Genomic DNA, 25,560 nt, shown 5'->3' on the forward strand with positions numbered 1-25,560 from the left:
GTTCAAATGTCATGGACCGTTAAAAGTTACAAACTGCAGTAAAAACACAATTGTTAAGCCTGCTTGGGAGAGTCGATGTCACGAGCACCTGGAGGCTCTGGGCATCCGCTTCATACGTGAAGAGTGCTGCTCTTGTGCGCAGTGCCTGCAGACCCTGTAGCGCTGTTTTACATTTTCTCTTTCTAGCTAGTGCTTGATGTTGACGCCTTTGCCAATGGAACAGGCAAAGAGCTGAACGTTTTCCTATTTTGCATGGATATGACTACTTTTCTATTTTAAATTCCAACTTTATATTTCCTCTAATTCAGTGTATTATGCTGAAGTCTAACCTAAATTTGGCAGGCATTCATTTAGAATTAAATTATAATATTCATTTTAAGTTTTAGAAACTGTACATGATCCCCCCACAGATAATACTTATATATCTTGAAAAGATTGTATGTCTGTAATTTCTTTACTGTAGTCAGCGTCCCTAAGGAGATTTTTGTTTTTCTTTCCATGGACTATTTTGTAAGACTTGGTGATCGTTCTAATATTAAAAGAACACCACATGGGGCAGAGAGCTGGGTCAGAGGTTAGGAGCACTTGCTGCTCTTGCAGAGGACTAGTGTTTGGTTTCCAATGCCCATAGGGCATCTCGTAGCCTTTAACTACAGTTGCAGAGGATCAGATGTCTTCTTCTGGCCTCTGTGGGCACTGCCCTCCTGTCACATACATTCATCCAGACAGACCCACACACATTTAAATAAAAATAACAAAAGAAAATCTTTTATTAAGAAGGTACCAGAATATAGACTGTTACACTGAATTATGGGCAAGTGAATATTCTATTAATAAGTCATATCATGCTATAATTTCTTTTTAAATTCTTTTTTTTTCTTTACATATACATTTATCTTATTACATGTAAATACAATAAACTACATATATCAAGAAGAACCATGAAACAATCAGGAATTATAAAAATGTTTCATTCATAATGTTTTGGCTATTTGAATTTGGCAACCTTGGGAAAAGCATCTTTCCTTTCTTGGTGAGTCTAAAATTCTGAATGTAAATCAGTATCTATCATATCTCATTTATCAACATCTGTCTAGACCTAAAAACACCTTAGCCTCAAAACAACTAAGCTTCATTGTAAAACTAAACTATCTGTTCTTCAGCTCCATCAGAGACTTGAGAAGGAATAAAAATTAACTACCTGAGTAAACAGGAAGTGCAGATTAGCAGCTTCCAAAATGGAAAATGACAGAGACAGTTTACTGCCTGAACAGTCACCCAAAACTCTCTATAGCGTTGGAGTATCATCTTCAGCCTTCTGGCCCAGTAGTATCTGACAGACATATTTGAGAGGCAGGAACTATTGAGGACTTGCTTACCCTGTCTTGGCAGGGTTTGACCATTGATTATGCCTGCATCCAAGCTTGCCCATTTTTAGGCAGAATTCTGTCTGTGGCAGAAATGAGGACATTTTGACCAGTGGCTGGTTTGCCACATTTGAGACATCTCCATGAGGGGGTTCTTTGATGTCTATCATCCTCCTTGAGGTAGGCTGGGTGTTGCCAGGCTAAATTTCTTTTTTTAAAAGGTGTTCGGTATGCTCTGCCCGTTTTTTTTTAAGTAATATTTGTTTCCAATATGTAACCTCCCCTTTTGAAGATGTGATTAGTTTCTCTAAGACTTCTATGTAAATAATAAATAAAATATTAAAAACAAACAAATATCAGGAGATGTTAGGGACATAACACAGCGATAGAGCTCTCATAGCTAGGCTTTGAGTTCAGTCTCCAGTACCAGAAAGAAAAGCAAATAAATAAACTAAGAGAGTAAAGTTTTACTTTTTAAAAACATTTTTCAAAAAGGTGTGTTATTTAATGTGCATGAGTGTCTTGTTTGCATGTATGTGCAACACATGTGTGCTTGGTACCTGCAGAGGTCAGGACAGGGCGTTGGATGGCTGAGTGCTGCCATGTGAGTATTGGGAATCAAATCCAGGCCCTTTGCAGTGCTCAGCACAGGAGACCGAGGCGGGAAGAGTTTGAGACCCACCTGCCTATGTAGTGAGACCCCATCTCAAACTCTCCTCTGCTCCCCACTCCCTAAAGTCCTTATGAATTCTTAACCTTACCATAGTCCTTTGGTAATCATGTTATATATGTTTTGAAAGGAATAATTATTTTAAGTATCTTTCATGTTCAGGAAATTACATGTTGAAATGTAATTATAAACATAATAATAACTTTAAATGAAAAAATGCTTTGACTATACGCCAAAATGTACTTACTTTATTATAGCATTTTGTAATAATTTAGATGTCACTTACCAAGCAATTGGTTTTTACCAGGGAAATACTTTTAGTCAGGTCCTCTGCCCTCCTTTTAAAGTACTGGGTAATTTCATTCTGGCCTTTAAAGCAGTTTAAGGACCTGAGATTTTGCTTTTTTTTACCTCCTCCCAGCAAATAATTATAAATTTGACCATCAGAAAGGAAATTAGAATTATGTTTGGGGAATGCAAGTAGAAATGATAGTAGATGCATCTATGAGTCAGTTAAATTATTGACATTGATGGGGTGAAGTAGCTGTCCATATTGACAGTGGAGCCAGGGGTTATAAATCCAGCATCGGGACTGACAAGCCCTAGTGACACGTGCTTGGCCTAGCGAGATAAATCACTGTTCTTAGATTACACAGAATTACAGTAATTAGTCATCCTCTTCCTCATTACCCTCACCCCTTCTCTTCTGTTTTCTTTCTCTCTGTGAGTTTAAATAAGAATCAGAATGCTTAGGTGTTTGTATCATTTTAAATCAGTGTCCTTAATGCCATTCTGCTAGAATGCTTTGTCTTTATACTGTCTTCAGATCTCGAGAAACTGTCTGTTTGGGAGCTTTAGTTGAGACATTGGTTTACCAGTCCACCTTCTTCTGATTCTCTCCCTTAGTGGTTTTGCTAATTGAAGGTGCCTGACAGCACCCTTTCTCAAGAGTTCAAATGACTCAGCATTTCCACAGTAAAATGTTTTCAGGAAGATCTACATATACTTTTAGACATAAGACATTATATAATTAATAGACTATAGCTAGTTAAAATATGGCTTTACATGTACTGGACAATAAAAATTGCATGAGTTTCTATTTACATTTTATTACAGTAACCTAGAGTCAAATTACAATATCCTTGAAGTATTCAGTATCCTTGCATGGCCTATTTAGAGTGGTGTAGGTAAAGTCTTACCACACCACAGAGATAACAATGCAGCCTATGAGTGGGACATAGAGTTCTGTTAATGTCCTGGCCAACATCGGTGCTGTTAGTTTTAATTTGATAACTGCTGATGACTATGGATTCCTTTGTGAAAGATTATCATTGTGAGGTGTAAGCAAGTGTGAGTAGAGTGAAAATTTAAAGTTTCTCGTCCAATATCTAAATTTTCAAATAGTTGGTTGTTACACAAGCGTGATGGTAACATGCTTTCAATCCCAGTACTCGGGAGGCAGAGACAGGGTCCCTGAGTTTGAATTCCAGGACAGGCAGGCCTACACAGAAACCCTGTCTCAGGAAAAAAGGAAGCAAGGAAGAGAGAAAGAAAGAAAGAGAGAAAGGGAGAAAGAAAGAATTACTTATTACATTCTTAAGGCTGGCGTAGAGTCAGTGAGACCTTGAATAATTAACTTTACCATTGGGAGTCATTTAAATAAACATTGAACATTCCTAATCTAAGTTCAGAATCTGAAATAAGGTACTAACTTGGTACAGTTTCTTTCTTTCTTTCTTTCTTTCTTTCTTTCTCTTTCTTTCTTTTCTTTCTTTCTCTTTCTTTCTTTCTTTTTTTTCTTTCTTTCTTTCTTTCTTTCTTTCTTTCTTTCTTTCTTTCTTTCTTTCTTTCTTTCTTTCTTTCTTTCTTTCTTTAGGCCTGAAACTTGAAATGCTTTTAGATAAGGGCTACCAAACCTGCTGTTACATTATGGGGACTGAGACAGTATAATGTATCATTCACATTTTAATACTGTACACACACGTAAAGATAGAATTCTTATTGTTCGAAATATATTCAGCCAGGATTATGACCTCCCCTCCCCCTTGCTCTGTTGCTTATGCTTATACTGAAAAACATGATGTACAGAAAGAGAGTTAAAATCACAGAAATAATATGACAGTGTTTGGGCAAAAATATCTTCATGTTGTAAATAATCTTAATTTCTGTCTTACAGGATTTTTGTGGGGATATATAGCCTTTCTATATTAGAATATCTGATATGCAGTATTGAGTGTTAGCTGTGGCACTGTTGCCTGACAGTATACAGTGATATTTCTGTAAATACATTCATTAAACATCATTTATAGTTGCAGAAAACCAACAACACTCTAAAAGCTTAACGATGTCTTCATGTGCATCTCTATTTCTTTTCAAAGAGGAGTTTGTTGCTTTGAAAATGTTGTAGAAGTACAATGATTGAGATAGATAGACACCCCAAATACATGATGGGTGAAAAAGGAAACACAGTGTATCACCTTTTGTAAAATTAAAAGAACTGCAAATGTTAGCAAATTGTGAAAGGCCAACTGCTGTAGGCTATTCTGAGATTATAAAGTTCCTGTGAGCAGCCCCAAAGGGAGGAATCACACCCACTCTCCACAGATCGAGATGGGTGCTCAGGAGTTTGACTGTAGGCAGACGAGGCAGGAAAGCCTCAGGTGAAGGCTTAGAGGAGGGGAACAGTGACCACTCTGAGAAGGCACTCACCTGGGCTCTTCTCTTCTGGAGAACAAAGCTTAAGACCCTGAGCAAACTCCTTCTGGGATCTCTCTGTGAGTGATCCTGCACCACTGGGCGGAATCCTAGGAAAAGGCCTGTGTTTGAGATACAGGATCTAAGGAACTACCAGTAACAGTTGTTGGACAAGAAGAACAAAGAAAGCCTTTTATCATCATTAGCTGACAGAGCACCATAAGTACTGACATGTGATGATGAGTGAGGAGTGCGAGGAAAGACCTCTGAGGCACAGGCTCTGGGCCAACGCCTAAAACTTTTCATGGGACAAGATCTGAAAAAAGACTCTGGTAACCCAGTTTTCACTCTTAGCACCATGGGATGTTGAATTGTAACCCCCTGTTGCATTGAAAGCATCTATATCCAAAGCAAAACCAAACAGCTCAACCTCTGGATGGAGCATTCCTCTACATTAAAGTCTTGGATGGAGCATGCCTAGATGTAAATACTATTTACTTCTGTCTTTACAATACTGTACAAGCTGGCTGACTTTAAACCAAAAATAGCAAGACAAAGAAAAAGTACATTAACATTCTATTAGGAGACAAAGCGATTAAGCTTATGTGCGGTGCAGATGTTGAAACTGTCAAAGATTATGGTATTGCAGGTTCAAGGGGACAAGATGGCAGAAATGATCAACGATGGAGATTGTTAGCAGAGTGTAAAAAAAAACTAAGCGGAGATGCCAGCATTAAATCAGGGCCAGAGGCGAAGAACGCCTTTAACAACTTTCCAGTAGAGATAGAAAAACCAGGAAAAAAATCATTGCATATGGGCTGGGAGATGGGTAAAAGTGCTCACTGTGCAAGCCCGAGTACCACAGAAGCCACAGAAAAGCCAGGTGTGTATTGTGACTGTCTATAAACCCAGTACTTCTGAGGTGAGATGGGAGGCGGACACAGGGGAATCTCCTGAAGCCCATGGACCAACTAACCTGGTACATGGAGCAGAAAAATAATAAAAGGCTTTACCTCAAACAAATGAAAGATGTAGACCAAGACCAAGTTCTCTTCAGTCGTTCACTTGTGAACCATGGCACGCATGTGCCTGAATTCACGCACATATTTTTAAAAAGGCTCACTGAACTTTATGACAAATCAATACAAGTTACTTAAGCTGCTTCAACTACAAAAACGAAATTAAAAATATGGTAGACAGAAAAAGACAGAAGAACATCTAGGGGCTGTGGGCAGTCTCAAATGGCTAATCCATGCAAGTGGAATCCCGGAGGAAGAGAGGCACAAAGAGGTAAGAGGGAAAGAGTAGGGAAGTGAGGCTTTTAGATATAAAACATTGGAAGAACTGTTGGTTAACGGTTCTTCCGAAGATCAGTGAAGCACATCTTCCAGAACCTCAGAGACACTAGGTAGAGTACATATTCCTGTCATCAAACACCCTCCCAAATATTAAGTGTTCCTACTTGTGAAAACGAAAGATGAATAAACAACTGTTGAAGCTACTCAGAAGACCCAGAAGAAACAGGTGTGTTAGATACAGGTAAGCACAGAATCATAGCAGATTTCTCTTCAGAAACTATGCAACTTAGAACACAACAAGATACTTTTTTTTTAAGTACTGAATGAATTCAGTGCTTTTTAAATGGAGAAATAAAACCTTTATAACAAACAAAAATGAAGAGAACTCATTCCCAGTTTATTTCCACTATAAGAGACATAAAGGAATTTCTCCATGCAGAAGCATTGTGGGAACAGGAAGAAATTTGGACCTATGCAGAAATGGGGAAGAGCTAGAGAGGGAGAAGTAAAGGAAAACAAAAAATAGTATTTCTAAGGATTTTAATATTTAGGTGTTTGTGTATGTTTGTGTGCATGTATGCGTGCACATAAGTGCAGGTGCTCACAGAGGCCAAGGCATCAGGTCCTGCTGGAGCTAGAATTTCAGGTGGTTGTGAGCTGCCCAGTGTGGGTGCTGGGAATCTAACAAGAGCACGTAGGTGCTCTTAACCCCGGAGCCGTCTTTCCAGCTCCGTTTCCCCCACCCCCTACCCCTTACTTTTAATGGCACTAAACGGCATTTGCATGGCTGGGCATTGGGCCACTCCCTTGTACTTGGGAGGCTGAGACAGGAGGATCTCAAGTCTGAGGCCAACTTGGGCTTCCTAGTGAGACCTGATCTCCAAGAACAAGAAGGAAGCCTGAGCATCTGAGTAAACATTAACCACATATTGGCGTTTATGCCATATGTAAGACTATGTGCCTGTAGTACAAGGCCTGAGAGGGACTATTTGATAATCCTGCTATGAGGTTCTAATGCTATGCATCAAGTTGTATGTTATTATTTGAAGAACACTGCAGCCAAGCGGCAGTGGTGAATGCCTTTAATCGCAGGCTGAGGCAGGAGAATCTTCGAGTTGGAGGCCAGCCTTATCTACAGAGCAAATTTCACAATGACCAGAGCTACACAGAAAAACCAACTATAAACATACCAATAGTAAAGATAAATAAAATCACACAAAAAATGATTTTTAAAGAAATAAAGGAAAAAAGAGTAAATGTAGAAAACAAAATTAACAGGATAGATTATAATTTAACCATAGGGAAAATGACATGCAATTAATAAAATGTATGTCATTTAAATATATATATATTAGAAGAAAGCTTACCAACCTATTTGAAAACCATAGCTCAACTATAGAATGTCTAGAAGAGAGTCATTTTAAATAAAATGCACAGAAAGATGACAATTAAAATATAGAAAAGGGGGTTGGAGAAATGATGGCCCAGTGGTTGAAACTGCTTACTGTTTGTTGTGGGTTTTTGTTGTTGTTTGTTTTTTAAGGACTCAAGTTTGGTTCTCAGCTCCCACCTCTAACTTCTGCTTCAGGGTATCCAGTACTGTCTTCCGGCATCTGCCAGAAACTGCACTTTTGCCATGTACACTCGCAAGCAGACACACCCACACATGTACAACTTAGAATAAGTGGGTCTGGAAGGGTGGCTTAGTGGTTAAGCGTGTCTACTGCTCTTGCAGAAGATCTGACACCTCCAGTCTGTTTAAGCATTCACTTGCCCATGACCAATGTAAAATAATAAAAAGATATTTTCTGCTGGGTGTATAGATGCATCCCTTTAATCCCAGCACTTGGAGACAGAGACAGGTGGATCGTTTGAGTTCAAGGCCAGCCTGATCTCTAACTTTATGACAAATCAGCAAAACTTACTTAAATAGCTTCACCTACAAAAAAGAGATAAAGCAAATTCAGGACTGCCAAGGCTACACAGAGAAACTCTATCTTGAAAAACAAAACAACCACAAAGAATATTTTTTAGAAAATGTTAAGCATGCTATAAAGATAGACTACTGGAAATATTCAAAGCTAAATGTCTTTACAGAAGCATGATAAATTAATTATGGATTCTACATTAATCCCTAACCTTTTGCGTCTCTGACCTTCCTTAGAGAAGCTGATAGTGCCCCCCTTTAGGGAAGTTAGCGTATTGAAGCCAACTTTAGTGTGGACACCCTATCAGCATAGCACACTAAAGCCCAGAACTTCTGAGCTCGAGTGACCCTCCTGCGCCAGCCTTTCATACTGGGGCTACAGGTGTGCACCACTCTGCCCAGCCTCCTACAGTCCTCGGAAGAGACTTTGAAAGAACCAACAAAATTAACATATAAGTTGGAGGTTAGACAAAAGTATTGTGCTAGTATAAAAGCTCAGGTGATAATTGCACTGCTGTTACTATGAGAATATTCTTTGATTATATGGTTAGTTGACTTTCTATAATTGTCATATCTGTTTCTGTAAAGTCAACCAACTGTGGGTCAAAAATATTCTTTAGAAATACATATCTCTGGGCTGAAGAGATGGCTAAGGTTTAAGAGACCATAGTACTCTTCCAGAGAACCCAGGTTTAGTTCCCAGAACCCACTTCAAGCATCTCACAACCAAGGGTAACTTAAGTTCTAGGGGATATTATGCCCTCTTCTGGCCTCCACAAGTACCTGCACTTTTATGCATGTGTTTGTGCACGTGCGTGCACACCCATGCCCCTCCCCCACAAGTGTGCCTGTACTAAACAGCTATAGACATTTTTGTCATTCTCTTAATGATACATGCAATGACTTTCCATGGGTTGATATTGGGTGTTTTAAGAAGTAATGGAGGTGACTTTGCTATATGGTAAGATGCATGCAGGTTGCAGCTTATATAGAAATACTATTATAAGATTTTAAGTAAGAGATTTGAATATCCACAGATTTTTCCATACTAGAATTTGAGGAGCCAGTCCTTTATGGATATGAAGAGATATTTGTGCTTATGGGTGAAAGTATCAGATACCATACCGATAAGTGGGCTTTGTTATAAGTGAAGACAATGTAAACACAAATGATAACACGTATATGGGGCATCACAAACATGTCTGGATATATCTTGTACCATTTGTGTTTTTGTAACTTCATAAATTTGAAATTACTAAAACAAACAAACAAGCAAACAAAACACCAGAAGACTGAGGTCATTGATACCTCAAGGTGTATTTGTAGTAAGCAACTACAAGGACTGAGAGAGTGTCCGCCTCCAGGATGGTGCTGCGTTGCCTACTACTGCCTGCTGTAGAGCAATGGCTCCTCCATCCTGGCATTCTTCTCCAGCCGTGCAGCCTCCTGCACACACAGCATCCTCTGGAGCCTTTTTGTCCTTGTGTGATTGCACTGTCAATCTTCCTTGTGCTATGAATAGTGAAATTACATCTAACATAGAAATCTTGTGTCTTTTGCTAGCACCCATGGAAAAATAGCAATTAACTTATTAGATTGAAAGGTAAAGATCAAATCCTAGACCTAGTCTTGACATGTTCTACTTGTTCCTATTTGTGTGGGTTTTTTTTTTTCCTTATGTGAATTCTTGGTTCAGAATACCTCTTTGCATTTCATCTCTCCCAACCTCCAATCGTTATCTCAGTGTGTAGCTCTGGATAGTCCTCTGCCCTTCCCGAGATTCTTAGAAAATAGTTTTCTTCCACTGCTCTTTAGTTTCTACTTCCATCTCACTCTTTACTCCATTTCTTTCTTTCTTTTTTTTTTTTTTTTACTTTTTTTATTACTTCATTCATATTACAGCTCAATGGTTATCCCTTCCCTTGTATCCTCCCATTCCTCCCTCCCTCCCATTTTCCCCTTACTCCCCTCCCCTATGACTGTGACTGAGGGGGATTTCCTCCCCCTGTATATGCTCATAGGGTATCAAGTCTCTTCTTGGTAGCCTGCTATCCTTCCTCTGAGTGCCACCAGATCTCCCCATCCAGGGTATGTAGTCAAATATGGGGCACCAGAGTTCGTGTGAAAGTCAGTCTCCACTCTCCACTCGGCTGTGGAGGATGTCTTGTCCATTGGCTAGATCTGGGTAGGGGTTCAAAGTTTACTGTACATACAGTCCTTGGCTGGTGCCATAGTTTGAACAGAACCCCTGGGTCCAGATCTTCCCATCATAATGTTCTTCTTGTAGGTTTCTAGGACCTTCTGGATCCTTCTGTTTCCCTAGTCTCTCATACTCCTCTCTTTACTCCATTTCTTTCCCCCATTCCTTAATTTGCTTTTTCTCTTCTTCCCATTGCGTCTAATGTGAATGAACTCAGGTTGAATGTACCAGTCTGTGAGAACCGACACTGTTATATTCACCTTGATTTATATGTAGAGTCAGGTTTAGGATTTCTTTATAAATTTCTGCTGGATCATTAGGAGGAGGAAGTGACAATTTTGTTTTAGGCTGATGTATAATGTACGTACATCAAGAGTACCAACAAGGATCATAGACTTTCAAGGGTCAGAAGAGTTTTGGAGGTCATTTCAAGCTAAAGTCACTTGTCTAATGTCATGGCTGGGGAAATGTGTCATCACCAAAGAACTGGTGACTATTTTTATTTTTTACTGTACTTAAAGGAATGATGGCCTTGTCAGGCAAGAAATAAATCTCATCTACTGATGTTATCCATTGAAGGTGATGATTATAAGATGACCCAGATTACCACTGACCAGTTAGTTTAACATCCTGTGTATTTTGTGGAACAACAGTATTCCTTGGCTCATGATAGCCCACTGTAATAGAAGCTGGCACCAGAACCTTTCTCTTGGCCACATAGGTGCTATGTTGGTGACTAAGACCACTGAGCTCATCTCTTGGGTGTAGCTCCAGGCCTCCAGTGTGCTGCCAGCATGACCTTGGTTATGTCACTTCACCCGTGTATGCTCTGCTTCCTCTGACTTGTAAAATGTGAATATAGCATAGGTTATTGGGAGAGTAAAGAGCTGATAGAGGCACTTCAAAGAGTACCTGACATAAAGTAAGTGGTACACACTTTACTCAAAAGGTGGACAACAGGCGATGAGGCCTTCCTTGTCAGCTAATAGCAAGGACAGTTGGTTCAGGTTATCGCCTTCGGATGGATTAGCTTTACTCTGTTTATAACTTTAACGGTTTACTCCCCTCCTATTATTAGAGTTCATACTCTAAATAATTGTTTTTACCAATGAGTATTATGATGTGGTTTTCTTTCCACTTTTGTTTGTTATGTGTCTTGTCTATGTTGCATGGTTTTTGTGTGTTACATTTTAAAAACCAGGTGTGTGTGTGTGTGTGTGTGTGTGTGTGTGTGTGTGTGTGTGTGTGTATAGTGATACTATTTTAGTGGCTTTTAAATCATTAGTTTCATGAGTCTGTGGAATGGAAATGAGGATATGTAAAATTTCACATGTGCACTTAAGAAGTTATGGAATAAACCTTGCGCTTGCTTATAAATTCCTATTTTTACCCACTTTAACCGACATTCATATGTGATCTTTTACTAGAATACAATTATTGAACGTACTCAACCATATGAATACAAGTATGACCATACGTTGCTTTTAAGGTTAAACGATCACCCAGTAACGTGGTCTAAGTAAAATATTCTCTCTTTTAATTATGTAGTCCTCCTCGCCATCCTCATCACAGCCTCATTCTAGCCACTGCAGAGCGAAGGCCTCATCCTTGTGCCATCATGCATCCCTGGCCTGGGTCAAACGTAACCATGTAGGCCCTGCAAAGGCTACCAGTCCATCTCTCCGTCTCCGTCGCTGGCGACCCTTCTTACGCCTGCCATCTTTGGGTCTCCATTCTGTTGTAAGTGTAGTCAATCTTCCATCTCTTCTCCCAGTGACAAGGGCAGTCTTTTTGTTTGTGTGTTTGTTGTTCCTTAAACGTCTTCAAGTCTTTAAAATGCTTTTCTCTCGGTTCACTCAACCATTAGCTTTTTCTACCCCAATAAGATTGCAAGCAGACCTCCATGCTCTGCAGTCTAGCTTGACTTTTGCCCGTGCCCTGGTGAGCATCCATCTTTCCACTCTGTATCCTGTGAATGTGAGGGTAGCTGCTTGCTGTTGAGTGCTGATTAGCATTTGTGGTAACACTAAGTTCCTGTGAGTTGCTAAAGTGAATTGTTGAAGTGTGTTTCCCTACCCTTCAACTTTCTGACTTCACTTAGATAACTTAGGTCAACAAATGCTATGCACCCTCTTGAGTTCTTTGCCATCTATTCTTTTATTATTTTTCATATTTCTGAGCATGACTAGTCTCTTGCCATGCTCTGGATTGCTTTACCTACTCTGTCTTCAATCTAAATCCTTCATGGTGTAGTGTGTTGCATCTAAGCTATTTTATTCCTTGATGTGGCTCAGGTACTTGGTTTAATCTTGATCCAGTCTTTCCTGCCAGTTCGGTTTCTAAAGATCTTTTCTGATTAGGAGGTGGAGACTTGCTCCTTGTGTGCTAATATAGGTACCCCACAGATTTTATTATTTCTCTTGTAAGCTAAAATTATCAGCCAACTATTATAATATGCACATACATGTTGCCTTAAATATCCAAGTAGAGAGAATTCCAATAGTTCTCATATATTAAAATAAATTGCAGAATTGAGCAACTGTACTCTTGTCTTTCTGATGTTTTAAGCTCCTGAAGGCAATGGCTGTGGTGTATAGAGCCCATCTAAACCACACAGTTCTGAAAGCTTTGGTGTCTGCCATACATCCATGGACACTTATTATTTTTATAAATCATCCTGCAATTTGAAGCAAGAGGAAGTCTAATTGTGCATACATATTAATATTTAAAGGCAGTTAAATGTCAAACAACCTTCCTTCCTCTCATTTACCCTTTGAAACTACCTTCAAACTATCAAGTCAACAGTTTTCTTTAAGCATTTGCTTCCACCAAATACCAATATAGTCATCACATAGTTTCTGTTTGTGCGGAATATCAACAGACTGCTTCTTATTATTTTCTCCCACTCTCCCTCTCTCTCCTTTCCCCTCCCTCTCCTCACTCTCCCTCTTCTTACCAGATTACAGTGTTTATTTGTGATTTTATTCATTCATCCATTTGGTATTTGTGCTTCTTTGCTGTGGTGTGTACTGTTTGGCCCAGTGAGAGATAAAGGGTGAATTAGAAGAACAAAGTACAGTTTAAATTTGCACATCATGACCAGGGAATTCATTTAATTCTAAGTATGAATAATGTCTGTATTTAAAAATTCTAAACATAAATGAGTATGTGATAACCTTTGACAATTCCAAAGTTGTTGTTTGCTGTTTGTTACTGCATATTAATTCCATTGCCTTGTTGCTTTGTGAATATTTCCATAGCATAGTGCTTAAGAACGTGGACTGGAGCTGCGCTGCATGAGTTGTAGTTCAGGGGCCATTGCTTATTAGCCATTCAAACGTGTTATATAGACCTTTCTGCCTCTGTGTTCTTGAGTGTAAGATGCGTATGAGCATATAAACCTATATGACTGGGTTTGTGTGGTTAATTGGTCTATACAAATATAGCATTCTGTCAGAACGTACGCTATAATTATACTTTAAACCTTTTTAATGTGAAATTTATATTTATTACATAATGCATTTATATCATTAATAAAAATAATTGATTTATGTCACTTTAACTCATTGGGATTAATGAGAATCTTTCTAAATTGGGGATTTACAAGGTAGAAAAACCATAGGCAAAATCTACTAATCCGTGGCTTCTGTTTTTCATATTTGCAGTAGTTATTTGCTAGCCATTTGGACAGGCAGACATGCTGGGACTTACTGCTTGCTTACTCTTGTTTCCTGGAATCTTTTTGAGCACTTGACTGATTGCAGATTTAGACTCTCAGAAGTTGGTCAAAGGACAAAGCTCACGAGGAAGAATGAGGTCTTCCTCATTTACCTTTTACAAAGCATTGGAAGGCATTCATACTGCCTTAGACGGGTTTTGCTTTTTGTTTTAAGACGAGATCTCACTGTGTAGCTCTGACCTCCAGCTCTTCGTCATCCAGCCTTAGCCTCTCAAGAGCTGGGATTTTAGGCGTGTGCCAACGCCCCTGGCTTGAGATTTGTGTTTTAATTTTCACTTTTAGTTAAAAGGGACAGTGGTGTATAATTTTGATACATTACATTTGATACTTGCTTATGTTTGTGATGACACAATAGTATCATAACACTATATAAGCTTTATATAGCACTTAACCATTCACAGATTTTTCACAGTCTCATCTGGGTGGGGCTGGAGAAGTGACTCAGTGGTTAAGAACCCAGGTTACTCTTTCAAAGAACCTGGGTTCAATTCCCAGCATCCATGGCGGTTCATAACCTTCTGTAACTCCATCCCCATGGAATCTGTCATTCTCTTTAGGCCCCTGCAAACATCACATGCACATTGTACACAGACATGCATACAGTAAAAACACCCATACACATGTAAGAAAAAGTTTTTAAAAATTAAAAATAAATAACTGAAAAACCAGATGTGGTAGAATGCAGCTATTAGCTTAATACTCATTTAAACCTCAAAACAATAAGAAACCCAAAACTCCCAGGGACTGGGTACACGTTCATGTCTCCAACTCCAGTTGAGATATCTTAACCTCTAGTGACCTTGCACCTTACTGGCCAATATGAAAAATGGAAGCTATATGCTTAGTTCTTAGGGGAAGCTCGCCAAGTAACTTCATTTATGAAAACAGTAACTTGGAGCCTTTGGATACTTGATATTCCTTAAACATTATCTTGTTGTCAGTAAAATAAGATTTGTAGTATTTTTTAAAATGAATTTATGATGATTTGCCTTGGCCCTCAGAAGAGCCTTGAAAAACTAGAGTCTCTTCTAGTCACTGATAAAATGAGAGAAGAGACATGAATATTTTTTTGACAGGGAAGTAAAGAAATCCATTATCACCATCTTTAAATATTTGGAGATCTGTTAGATTCAAGAAGGATGAGGATTTTGTCCAACATGATGGGAAAACCTGAGACACATTCAAACCTCTGTATGAGACATGGTTCTACAAACTGTCAAGTCAGTGGCCTTGACAGTCTCAAAACCTAATGGCTATGACGTCATTACAGAGCCTGTAGTTCAAGAGGAGTATTATAATACACTGGTGATAAAACCATGTAACCTGGAGTCCTACCGACTGGGATTCTGTACTTCTAGACTGACATGTGAGCGTTAGTTTGCCATATCAGTCTATGAAGGCTCTCTTTCCCTTACAACTCGAAGCAATGTCAGAAGAATAAGGTTAATAAGTGAGTCATTCTGTCAGTAAATATTTGGAGACATTCTATATGCCTTATAAAATAAAATAGTAATGGATAAGAAGTAGTAGTTATTTTGTAACTTAAATTTCTGCATCAAAAACATTTACATTAAAATCTATAATTGAAAAAAATCTATAATTGTTCGGTGAACATGATAACTTTTGAGCTATAAGATATTGTGTTACCTAAAAAGATATTAGATAATCTAAGACATAATTTGATTTAAGCTACTTGGAAATTTTTGCTTCAAACAATGAATATTTAGCTGCGATTGCACTTTATTTCAACTTACTTAGATTTGTTAGTGAACACATTTAATATATATCTTAAAATGCCAATTTGTATATTAGTTTTAGGCAAATTATTAAAATTTCTAAGAAATGTGAGTATTACTTATGTAAGTTGAATTCAATAATCTAAGAAAGTATAGATATAGCAAGTTGTTTATTAAGTATTAAAAGAAGAAAGAAATATAGGTTATAGTTTGTTGTGTGCTATTTTTTCTTTTCTACAGTTGTAGTCACCAGGCTCTTCATCGATAAGCCTTTTACACTGCATTGTTCAAACCATGAGTTTTGGGTTTTGTTTGTTTGTTTGTTTTAAGCTCAAGCAACAGACAGCTTTCTCTGTGGTTCCTAAAATTTAACTGCAAAAGAGTTGCCAACTTCAAGAATTATGAAAAACGTTTTAACATTCATATTTTAAAGTTTAACAATTGCACAACCAAGCTCAGTCATGCATTTTGTTGAACAATGTACACTGTGCATATGCTGTTCTGTGCACAAGTAAGTGCACAGCATTTTAAGCTGCACACTGGGATTTCCGAGTTAAACAAGATGTTCAGTTCCCATGATAGATGAAAAAAAGAGATGTGTCTTCCTTGTTGGTGGTGAACAAGGTGTCATAAACATACATATGGCCACTCTGTGCTCATATCAGTAACTGGCCTTGAGTTATGTTGGATAAATGTAGTCTTCTGTCGTTGGTATTACTTATATGCATTTACTTGTGCTTGATTGATTTGCTTAACTACTAATGTAGATATTTTTCCCTCCTATTCCAGGCTCCAAGTATAGATGAAAAAGTAGATCTTCATTTTATTGCATTAGTTCATGTAGATGGGCACCTCTATGAATTAGGTAAGAACTGCTTTAATTCATCCTGGGAGAGCAGTGACCAGGCCTTTTTGTTGTAAACAGGACTGTTGTTCTCGTTTTGTTTCCTAAAATTGATAGCTCTAAAACTGGCTTGGCAGAATAATAGTTTTTCTATTTAATATTTTTTTACTAGAAAAAAATGTTATTTGATGTTCTAGTATCTTATAATTCAAGAATGTTTATATAATTCTTTTGCATTTTGGCAAAGCAGAAAATAAAAACTCTTACAGGAAATATCTATGAAGAACTTTGGCAATCTTTGATAAGCTACTGAATTAGTTGTCATATTGAAATGAACTTTGTTAACGTTTAAAATGTATATGTTCAATAATGAGTATCACCCCTTTTCAGGGGCTTGTGCTGCCCTATGTAAGCTGCCTGATTTTGTAAGACTTTATAGGAGCCTGAGTTAGTCAGGTAACAGCTTCTAATTTAAGACAAAGCATAATGATCGAATACTTATATTTTGTTATACCTGAACTTTCTTACAAATTATTGGACTGTTACTGAAGAAAATGCTTATAATTCCAACTTATTTATTTAAATAAAAGAAATGGCCCGAGTATTGAAAAACAAAACAAGAAAGTTCCCAGCATTCAGAAGAAGAGAAAACCTAAATAGAAACAAAAGAGAAGTCTTTGTAACACTCATGCTTGTGTGGTCTTCTCTCTCTGTTTGCTCTCATTCATTAGCTGCCACTTTTGTTTTTCTTAACTTATTTTAAAACAGCGATGTTCTGAAATAGCTCAGATTGTGACTGCCAATATAACACACAGAATTTAGGTAAATATTGCTTAGGAAATATAGCACTTTATTAAATACGTTTTATTAAAAAGAAAAGGGGATTCTGCAGTAGTGTGGTTTCAGTCAGAAGCAAACTAAATTGATAAGAAGTCATTGTTGTGCATATAAACTGACTTGCAGAATGGGTTAGAAGATGCCTTACTGATTGATTAGGTCTATAAAATCTGCAAGGAAAGAAGATGTATTAAAGACCTCATGTGTCTAGTTGATTTCTGGAAACAGATTTGTTTACCATGGAGGGTTAATAAGAATAGAAGAGGAAATAAGGGAAATGCTGAGATTTGCCATACACATTCTGTTGACTCAAGTTAACTCAGGGTATAAGAGTACAACTCGGTAGCCAAGTTCTTCCCTAGGATACGCTAGCCTCTGGGATCTTTCCCTCACATCCAAGGAAGAAAAACAAAATGAAACAAAAGGAAGGAAATTTGGAAAAGATTAGAGAAACAGTATATATAATGTATAATCAGATTATATAATAAATAATCAGAAATTATAAAAGTGATATTGGCATTGAAAATGAGAGAATTTACAGAGAAGACAGTAATATATAAGAGATGTCTAGAAAACAACAGTGAGACAGAAAGACTTGTCTTAAAATTCAGTGGGGTGCAGTTTCCTAGGCAGAAGGCTGAGCAGGTAAGAGCACTGCCTCTACATGTCCCAGTTCCAATTTCCATCACCCACATGGTGGCTCAGAATGGTTTGGAACTCTAGTTCCAGGTGATCTGGCACCCTCTTCTGGTGCACTGACATAGATGTAGGCAAAACACTCATATGTAACTAAATAACAGTTAAAAAAAAACCACAAAACCCTTCACTTAGGTTGATCAAATTGTTTTCTAAGCCTCTAGGCTAATAGGGCAGTTAGAAGGGAAGACAGACAGACATATGTCCAAGGGCAAGCTCAGGCTGGAGAGCCGGCTGAGAGGTGAGGGACTGAGGTCAGGTCCCAGCAGCCACACCAGGCAGCTCACAGCCTCCTGCAACTCCAGCTCTTGGACTGGGCAACCTGCTTATGCCTGAATATGAAATCGAAAAATATATGTAGAAATAGAAGCCTTTTGGAATTAGAGTTTTTAAAGTGAGTGTACAGAAATTCAGAGATGCAAAGAAAGCCAGTCTTGGAAGTGTTGTAGGAGAATTGGGACAGCCGTAAAGCAGATCAGTACGCACAGTCACTGAGTCCTTCAGCACAGACTGCCTGTTGCCCCAATGTGAGTGACAGTAATGAGCCTAGTAAATTCACAAGGAACGTTGAGAGGCTGAATAATTCATACTGAATTTGTGAATTAAAAATAAAGATTAGGAGAATACACTTTTTAAGAAAACAGCAATTTAAAAAGCCACTTACTTATTTGTTCTTGGGATTGTGCCCCAGACGTCACTCAGGCTAGGCAAGCAGTCTGCCACTGCGCCGTACCTCTATCCTGTGTAGTCTTATTTTTAAGACCATCTGATTGTAGGCACGATGCAAGCCATTCCTGTAGGACTGTGGCTTAACAGAGGGTGGTGCAGTGCTTAATTATTTACTTTCTGATAAATTGTGAGGTTACCTGCTGAAAAGGACCGGGTTATTTCTGGTTTTAGTGATCACTTTTCTTTGGAGGCCTCAGCAAGTCCCTAGTATTTGTAGAAAGAAGTGCTGCACATTTAAATGAATCACTCCTGCATAAGTTCAGTGGTGAATTTCAGGTAGACAGAATATGTAGGCTAGTGAATTATTGCCTGTTAAAAGTAAATTTGAGAAGCTTGCATTTTGGAATACTTTTGTATATTTACAGAAACTAGGCTATTACATAGAGCTTCCATTGACTTTTCTCCTAGGTTTGTCAGACCCTGTTAGTATTTCTGAAACACTCGAAAATAAAGTTACAGACATGGCACTGTAATATCACAGCTGGCGCACAGGAGAAGGATTTCAAATCTGAGCTCAGGAACAATTGAAATTCTAGATTATGCTGCACATGAAGGGAAACTATTCGAGAGTTTATCTTATTAGACATAGAATCTAATAAGATGTCAGGGAAATATACACATTAACCTATTACTTAGGAAGGGGAACCTACATTCCTTTGCCTTTACATAAAAATCAAAACATAAGGGGGCTAGAGAAATGGCTCAGTGGTTAAGAGCACTGTCTGCCCTTGCGGAGGTCCTGAGCTCAATTTCCAGCAACTACATAGTGGCTCATAACCATTTATAATGTGGTCTAATGCCCTCTTCTGGCCTGTAGGTGTACATGCAAATAGAGCACTCATATACATAAAAAAAAAATAAATACAATCTTTTTTTTTTTAAATCAAAACATAAAACAACATAGCTGTGTGGGGGAGACCATAATGAATATTATTTGTTTTTGCAACAGTAGGACAGAGAGGCTACTAAAAAAATGACCATCTGTCATAAAAGAGTATTCTATTATTGTATTTATTTTCTGTTCGTTTTTGAAATAGGATCTCACTATGGATTAGTTTACGTTGATTAGCATTGGTTTTATCATTGTGGACTTTTTCACATTGAAAAGTATTAGCTTATTGAAAATTATTGTGAATTTGCATAAATGTTTTAGTCAGTAAAGAGTCCTGTGTCATTTGAATTGCTGCTTTATGACACTTTCATTGATAGTACACAGATAAGCCATAACAGTATGGCTTTCCATTGATAAAATCGTGTCATTTTTACATAAATTCTTCTGATTTAGCATTAAAGGTGAAAAGTGTTTATCTCTCTAAGAGTAAAAATGATTGCTGGTTGGTGGTGGTGCATGCTTTTAATCCAGCACTCAGGGGGCAGAGGCAGGTGCATCTCTGAGTTTAAGGCCATCCAGGTCTACAGAGTGAGTTCCAGGGTGGCCAGGACTACACAGAGAAACTGTGTCTCGAAAAACAAAACTAACACAGAGATTCATTATAAACTAATTGGGGATTCTCTTTTGTACATAAAGCAGAAAGCTGTTACTTGAAGGTAGACATAGCCTAGCTAAAATGTGTCCTGCGAATACCAGGGACCCGGCGGGCAGTGACTGGGAAGAGCAGCACTGGTGCGTTAAGGAAAAGAAGGGCTGCCTTGTAAAGTGCTTATTTAAATGAAGACGCCCAGAAGCAGAGGCCACTGCTTGGGTTGGTGTTAATCCAAATGCATAAGAACTTCAAGTGCACATGGTATAAATAATTGTGTATATTTGGGGGAAACTCAAGCCATAGGTTACATATTTGGAAATCCTTGTTTTAAGATATACGACTTGAACCACACTGTAAGAGGGTAAATGGAAGGTAAGAACAAGAAAGGATTTACCTGTTTGTCTGTTTTCCACAGATGGACGGAAACCGTTTCCAATTAACCATGGGAAAACTAGTGACGACACATTGTTAGAGGTAACAGTAAAACAACTGGCCCACTTTGGCCTGTGTGACCTTTCTGTCATCCTTACACATGAACAACGACTGCATTTTCTCTCTGTGGATACTTCTTGGCACTTGATTGTTTTAGAAAGTGCCCAAACAAAATTTTGAATTATTCTAAAAACTTTGCAAACAAGTGGCTTTCTTCCAGAGCTCTATGTGAACAAGTTAAATTTGAAAAGGGGAAAAGAATTGCTTATTATCGAGTCTAAGATTCCATCAGCTATGACTTGATCCTAATTTTAGAGAACTTTTAATGGAAATAAATTGTATGACTTAACTTCAAGGAATTATGTAATTTTCAGGTTAAGCGTTGTTTTTTACATTAACTTTACCTCTGAGCCAGTCTGCTCTGTAGCACTGGCTGGCCTGGGAACTGGCTGTGCGTAGCAGGCTGGCCCTGAGCTTGCAGCACATTTAACGTCCGGAGGCTATGTCAGCACACCTCGCTGGTTAAAAGGCTTAAGAACCCCCTTTGGGAAGAGTATTCATCAGCTGGCTTCATAGCAGACGTTAATAATCACAACGGCTTAGAAAATGAGAAAGGCTCCAGAGTGAGTCTAAGATCAGCCTGGGCAACCTAATGAGCCACTGAAGAAAGGGGGAGGGCCGGGCTTGAGCCCGCTTGCCAAGACCCAGGATTGACCCTCAGTGCTGGAAGCAGCCAAGGGAACGCGATGGCAACAGCTATGGTATTTTATGCTAAGCAAATTAGTTTGCCACCTGTCTATTCTTTGCTATTTTTAGTTTTCGTTTCACGTCAGAAAAAGAAGTCTTCAGTATAAAATTAGTGCGACTTAGAAAAATACAGAATTTGTAAACTGAAAAGTTATGCTTTCCCTCCCATAGGATGCCATAGAAGTTTGCAAGAAGTTCATGGAACGCGACCCCGATGAGTTAAGATTTAATGCAATTGCTCTCTCGGCAGCATAGCATCTCGACAGAAACACCACATACTGTATTATTTGCAACAAAAGTTAAATTTCTGATGCCATAACTAACTCAAAATTTTTAATATTTTCATTAACTTGACTGATTAAACTTTATGTGAATAAACTTTGACTTTACCTCTGTTCTGTGTTGCTTTTGATGCAGTGTAAAGTCAGTTCTCTTCCTTTGTTCCTGTGGGCGATTTATCTTGTTGCGGGACTGGCAGTAGCCTTCCTGCTCCTTTGCTGTCTCCAGAAGATCGTGATGTAGGACAGTAGGCACCTTTTCATCCCCAGTGTAGACGTATATTACATGTTATGTTTCCTTATTTATCTAGAGAACAGTTGTTCAGCATTTACTTGCAACAAGATGGTAACTATTATAGACACAGGAGCTAGTAGCTGTGAACACCGGTGACAGATGCCATGGTCATAGAGTTAATGTTCTTATCTTCAGAGACAGGTAGCAAACACGTAAAGAACACAAAAAAACAGCTATCACCCCCTGTACAGTCTGCCATGACCCCACGCTCTGGAAAGACAAAAATGCTTCTGGGAGTACAGTGGCTGCAGGGCTGGTTTCATAGACCTGTGCTCTGTGCATGCATGCCGATGCACAGGCACAGTAGTAAACATTGTGTTGTGTGTGTGTGAGAGAGAGAGAGAGAGAGAGAGAGAGGGAATATGAGAGCAAGTGTCCACGCATGTCTGTCTGTCTGTTGGTCCATATGGAAAGTATGTGTACATATAGGAACTGTGTGCCCTGCTTCATTCATAATGGCATCACGTGACCAGGAAGCTGTTTCCCGGGGTTCTGGTCCCACGTGACCTCCTCTGTCTGCCATTTCCACGCTTCTGTTTGTGTCTTACTGTAAATCTCTCTCCTTCTGGTGCTTTCCAGGACAGGAGCATGCCCAAGCAGGCTGAGGCCTGAGGCATCCACACTGGTGACAGAAGGAAACAAATTGGCTTCTAGCCTCATTCTGTTCCACACCCAAATGTCCCCAAAGTGGAGCTTCATTTCCTCTTTCAGACTGGAGGCACATACATACAAATAAAACCAATTAAAATTATTTTTATATTATATATTTTATATGAAAAATCTTGCAATATACAAATGCTTCCAATATAAAAAAAAATTCCATGGGCATGCACACCTCCCTGCATCCACTCAAGTCCCCATTTTATCTCTTCTTCAATAAAAATATAAAATTGGGGTTGGGATGGCTGCTCCAAAGGAGTCAGTACTTACCCAGGGAGCATGGAAAGTTGGGAAATTGTGAGGAAAGAAATCCTTTCACCAACTTTACACCTGACAGGGCTAATATCCAAAATATATAAAGAACTCAAGAAATTAAACACCACCAAAACAACCCAATTGAAAAATGGGGTATAGAGCTAAACAGAATGCTCAACAGGAATATCGAATGGCTGAGAAACACTTAAAAGAAATGCTCAACATCCTTAGCCATCAGAAAAATGCAAATCAAAATGACTCTGAGATTCCATCTTACACCTATCCAAATGGCTAAGGTAAAAAACTCAAGTGACAGCACATTGCTGACAAGGATGTGGAGAAAGGGAAAACACTCCTCCATTGATGGTGGGAGTGCAAACTTGTACAACCACTTTGGAAATCAATTTGGCCCTTTCTCAGAAAATTGCGAGTAGTGCTACCTCAAGACCCAGCTATACCACTCCTGGGCATATATACCAGAAAGATGCCCCACCATGTTCATAGCAGCTTTATTTGTAATAATCAGAATCTGAAAACAACCTAGATGTCCCTCAACTGAGGAATGGTTAAAGAGATTGATACATTTACACAATGGAGTACTACTCAGCTATTAAAAACAAGGAAATCTTGAACTTTGCAGGCAAATGGACGAAACTAGAAACGATCATCCTGAGTGAGGTAACCCAGACCCAGGACACACATGGTATATACTCACTTATAAGTGGATATTAGTACAACATAGATGTCCTCTGAGAGACCCTCCACCCCCCCCCCCCAGCAGAGGTTGGAAAGGGAGGATCGGGACAGATACTAGGACTTGCAGCCGGACTGAGTGGAGCACCGAGAGTTGGGGGATGGAAGGACCCAGAGGAGTCAGGAGCTCCATAAGGAAGCCATCAAGGCCAACAGATCTGGACCAGTTGGGCCTGCACAAACTGACACACCAACCAAGAACACTGCAAGCAAAGAACCTAGACCCCCTGTTGAGACATAGCCAATGAACAGCTCATTCTCCACAGCGGTGGGAAGAATGGGGACTGTCTCTGACATGAACTCTGGTGCCCGAGGTTTGATCACTCTGCCCCTTGGCAGGATGGCCTTGTGGCCACACAGAGGAAGGACAAGTAGGCTATCCTGATGAGACCTGATAGGCTGAGGTCAGATCATGGGGGAGGAGGCCCCCTCCAGTCAGAGGTCTTGGGGTGGGAGGAAATAGGGCAGAAGAGCAAGGGAGGGTGGGAATGGGAGGGGATAACAATTGGAATAAATTATAATAAATAAATAATAAATAAATAAAATACTAAAGCAAACCCTTACTCAAGTTGCTATTTGTCAAAGCAACACAGTCGCTGTCAGTTCGTTTTCTCCTTCAGAGCAGGAAACTAGGGTTTGATTTCTTGTCATCAGGGCTTCATTTCCAGGAGTGGAGACATGCACGCACTGGCCCGGCTCCTAAGTGAGTTCAATTCCTAAAACAATTTAGGAAGGATGGCAATTGGTCCCTACTGAGCGACAGACTGAAGTCCCAGGGAAAGAATGTCTCTGCCGCTGCCTCGTTCTTGAGGAAAACAATTGTTTTTCCCATCTTTGGAAGAGTTTATATTAAATGCCAACTGCCTGGTCTTCCAGTGAACTGATCCCTAAATCCTATGAGAGGGATATGTGCAATCGTTGGGTGGGGAAACACACACACACACACACACACACACACACACACACACACACACACTGAATAAAAAATGAGCTGTGTTTTGGTGTTGGCCCATTCGCTATTCGTCTCCTCAGATTATTGGCAATGGCAGGAATTCATAATCCTCACTTGTTATTCCTTACTGTTTTGTCAAATAACCTGTGCAGATAAACGATCCAGCAGCTATGTGGTTGCTCTGGTTTTTATCAAGTATTGTATTAACTGGGCCCCTTCTGAGGATGGAGCCGGAAGCCAGAATTATTCTGGAAAAGCCTTGGGTGCTGTCTCCATGTTACACATGGGCCTATATTATAAGCCCCAGGTCCCCACGATGGTGACAATAATATATGCCCAGTACCTCATACTGGTGACTACTATAGGTACCCAGGACTCCATGAAGGTAACTACTATATATGCTCCAGGTCCTCATGATGCTGACATTATGCAAATAACCTGAACCGTTAGCACCCAGCAGACACCCCCTTCCGCCATCCCTGCGACACTTGTCTCTGTTACAGAGTCCCCTGCCAGGTGGAACAGCACTTTCACTGCTTCCCATGATCCAGACTTGTGTTCCTGCCTTGATCACCTCCCATGATGGCTTGTGACCTGGAGTCTGGAACTCACACAACCCCCCAGCCTCAGTTTCAGCTTGTGACGTGGCTGTCTAGGCTAGACTACTCGCTTGAAGGGTACCTACCCTGTTTCTTCCTCCCAAAGGATACAAATCCAGGAAGACCTGACCCCCAGTGGCATTTACATGGGTCCTGGGGATCTGAAACTCAGCCTTCCTCTCTGTTGCCAGCACAGCAAAGGGTTTAAGCACACAGCCACGTTGCCATCCCTGTCTGTTTCTGAACTGTAAAGTGACTATAGATATCTTACATGATGAAGGTAATAAAAGGCTGATAAACTCCTACCAGCTGAAAAACGTTAATAGGTGAACATCAAATTATCTTGTAAATATAAACATTTTATTGAC

General features: G+C 39.3%; 1 protein-coding gene across 3 annotated transcripts in view; it reads left to right on the top strand.

The window, feature by feature from the left end:
- Nucleotides 1–21,817, top strand: part of Uchl3 (ubiquitin C-terminal hydrolase L3) — a 39,686-nt gene extending 17,869 nt beyond the window's left edge. Inside the window, exons 5-8 of one of the 3 annotated variants that reach the window (XM_051160915.1) lie at nt 11,705–11,896; nt 16,421–16,496; nt 20,637–20,695; nt 21,572–21,816. In XM_051160915.1, coding sequence (XP_051016872.1) covers nt 11,705–11,896; nt 16,421–16,496; nt 20,637–20,695; nt 21,572–21,655 — 411 coding nt within the window. In that variant the 3' untranslated portion in view covers nt 21,656–21,816. Of the gene's footprint in view, nt 1–11,704; nt 11,897–16,420; nt 16,497–20,636; nt 20,696–21,571 lie in introns of all 3 variants that reach the window. The other 2 variants (XM_051160917.1, XM_051160916.1) reach the window with 2 other exon arrangements.
- Nucleotides 21,818–25,560: the final 3,743 nt, after the last annotated feature.

This window comes from Acomys russatus, chromosome 18 (genome assembly GCF_903995435.1).
Source record: "Acomys russatus chromosome 18, mAcoRus1.1, whole genome shotgun sequence".
In the NCBI taxonomy this organism is placed as follows: Eukaryota; Metazoa; Chordata; class Mammalia; order Rodentia; family Muridae; genus Acomys; species Acomys russatus.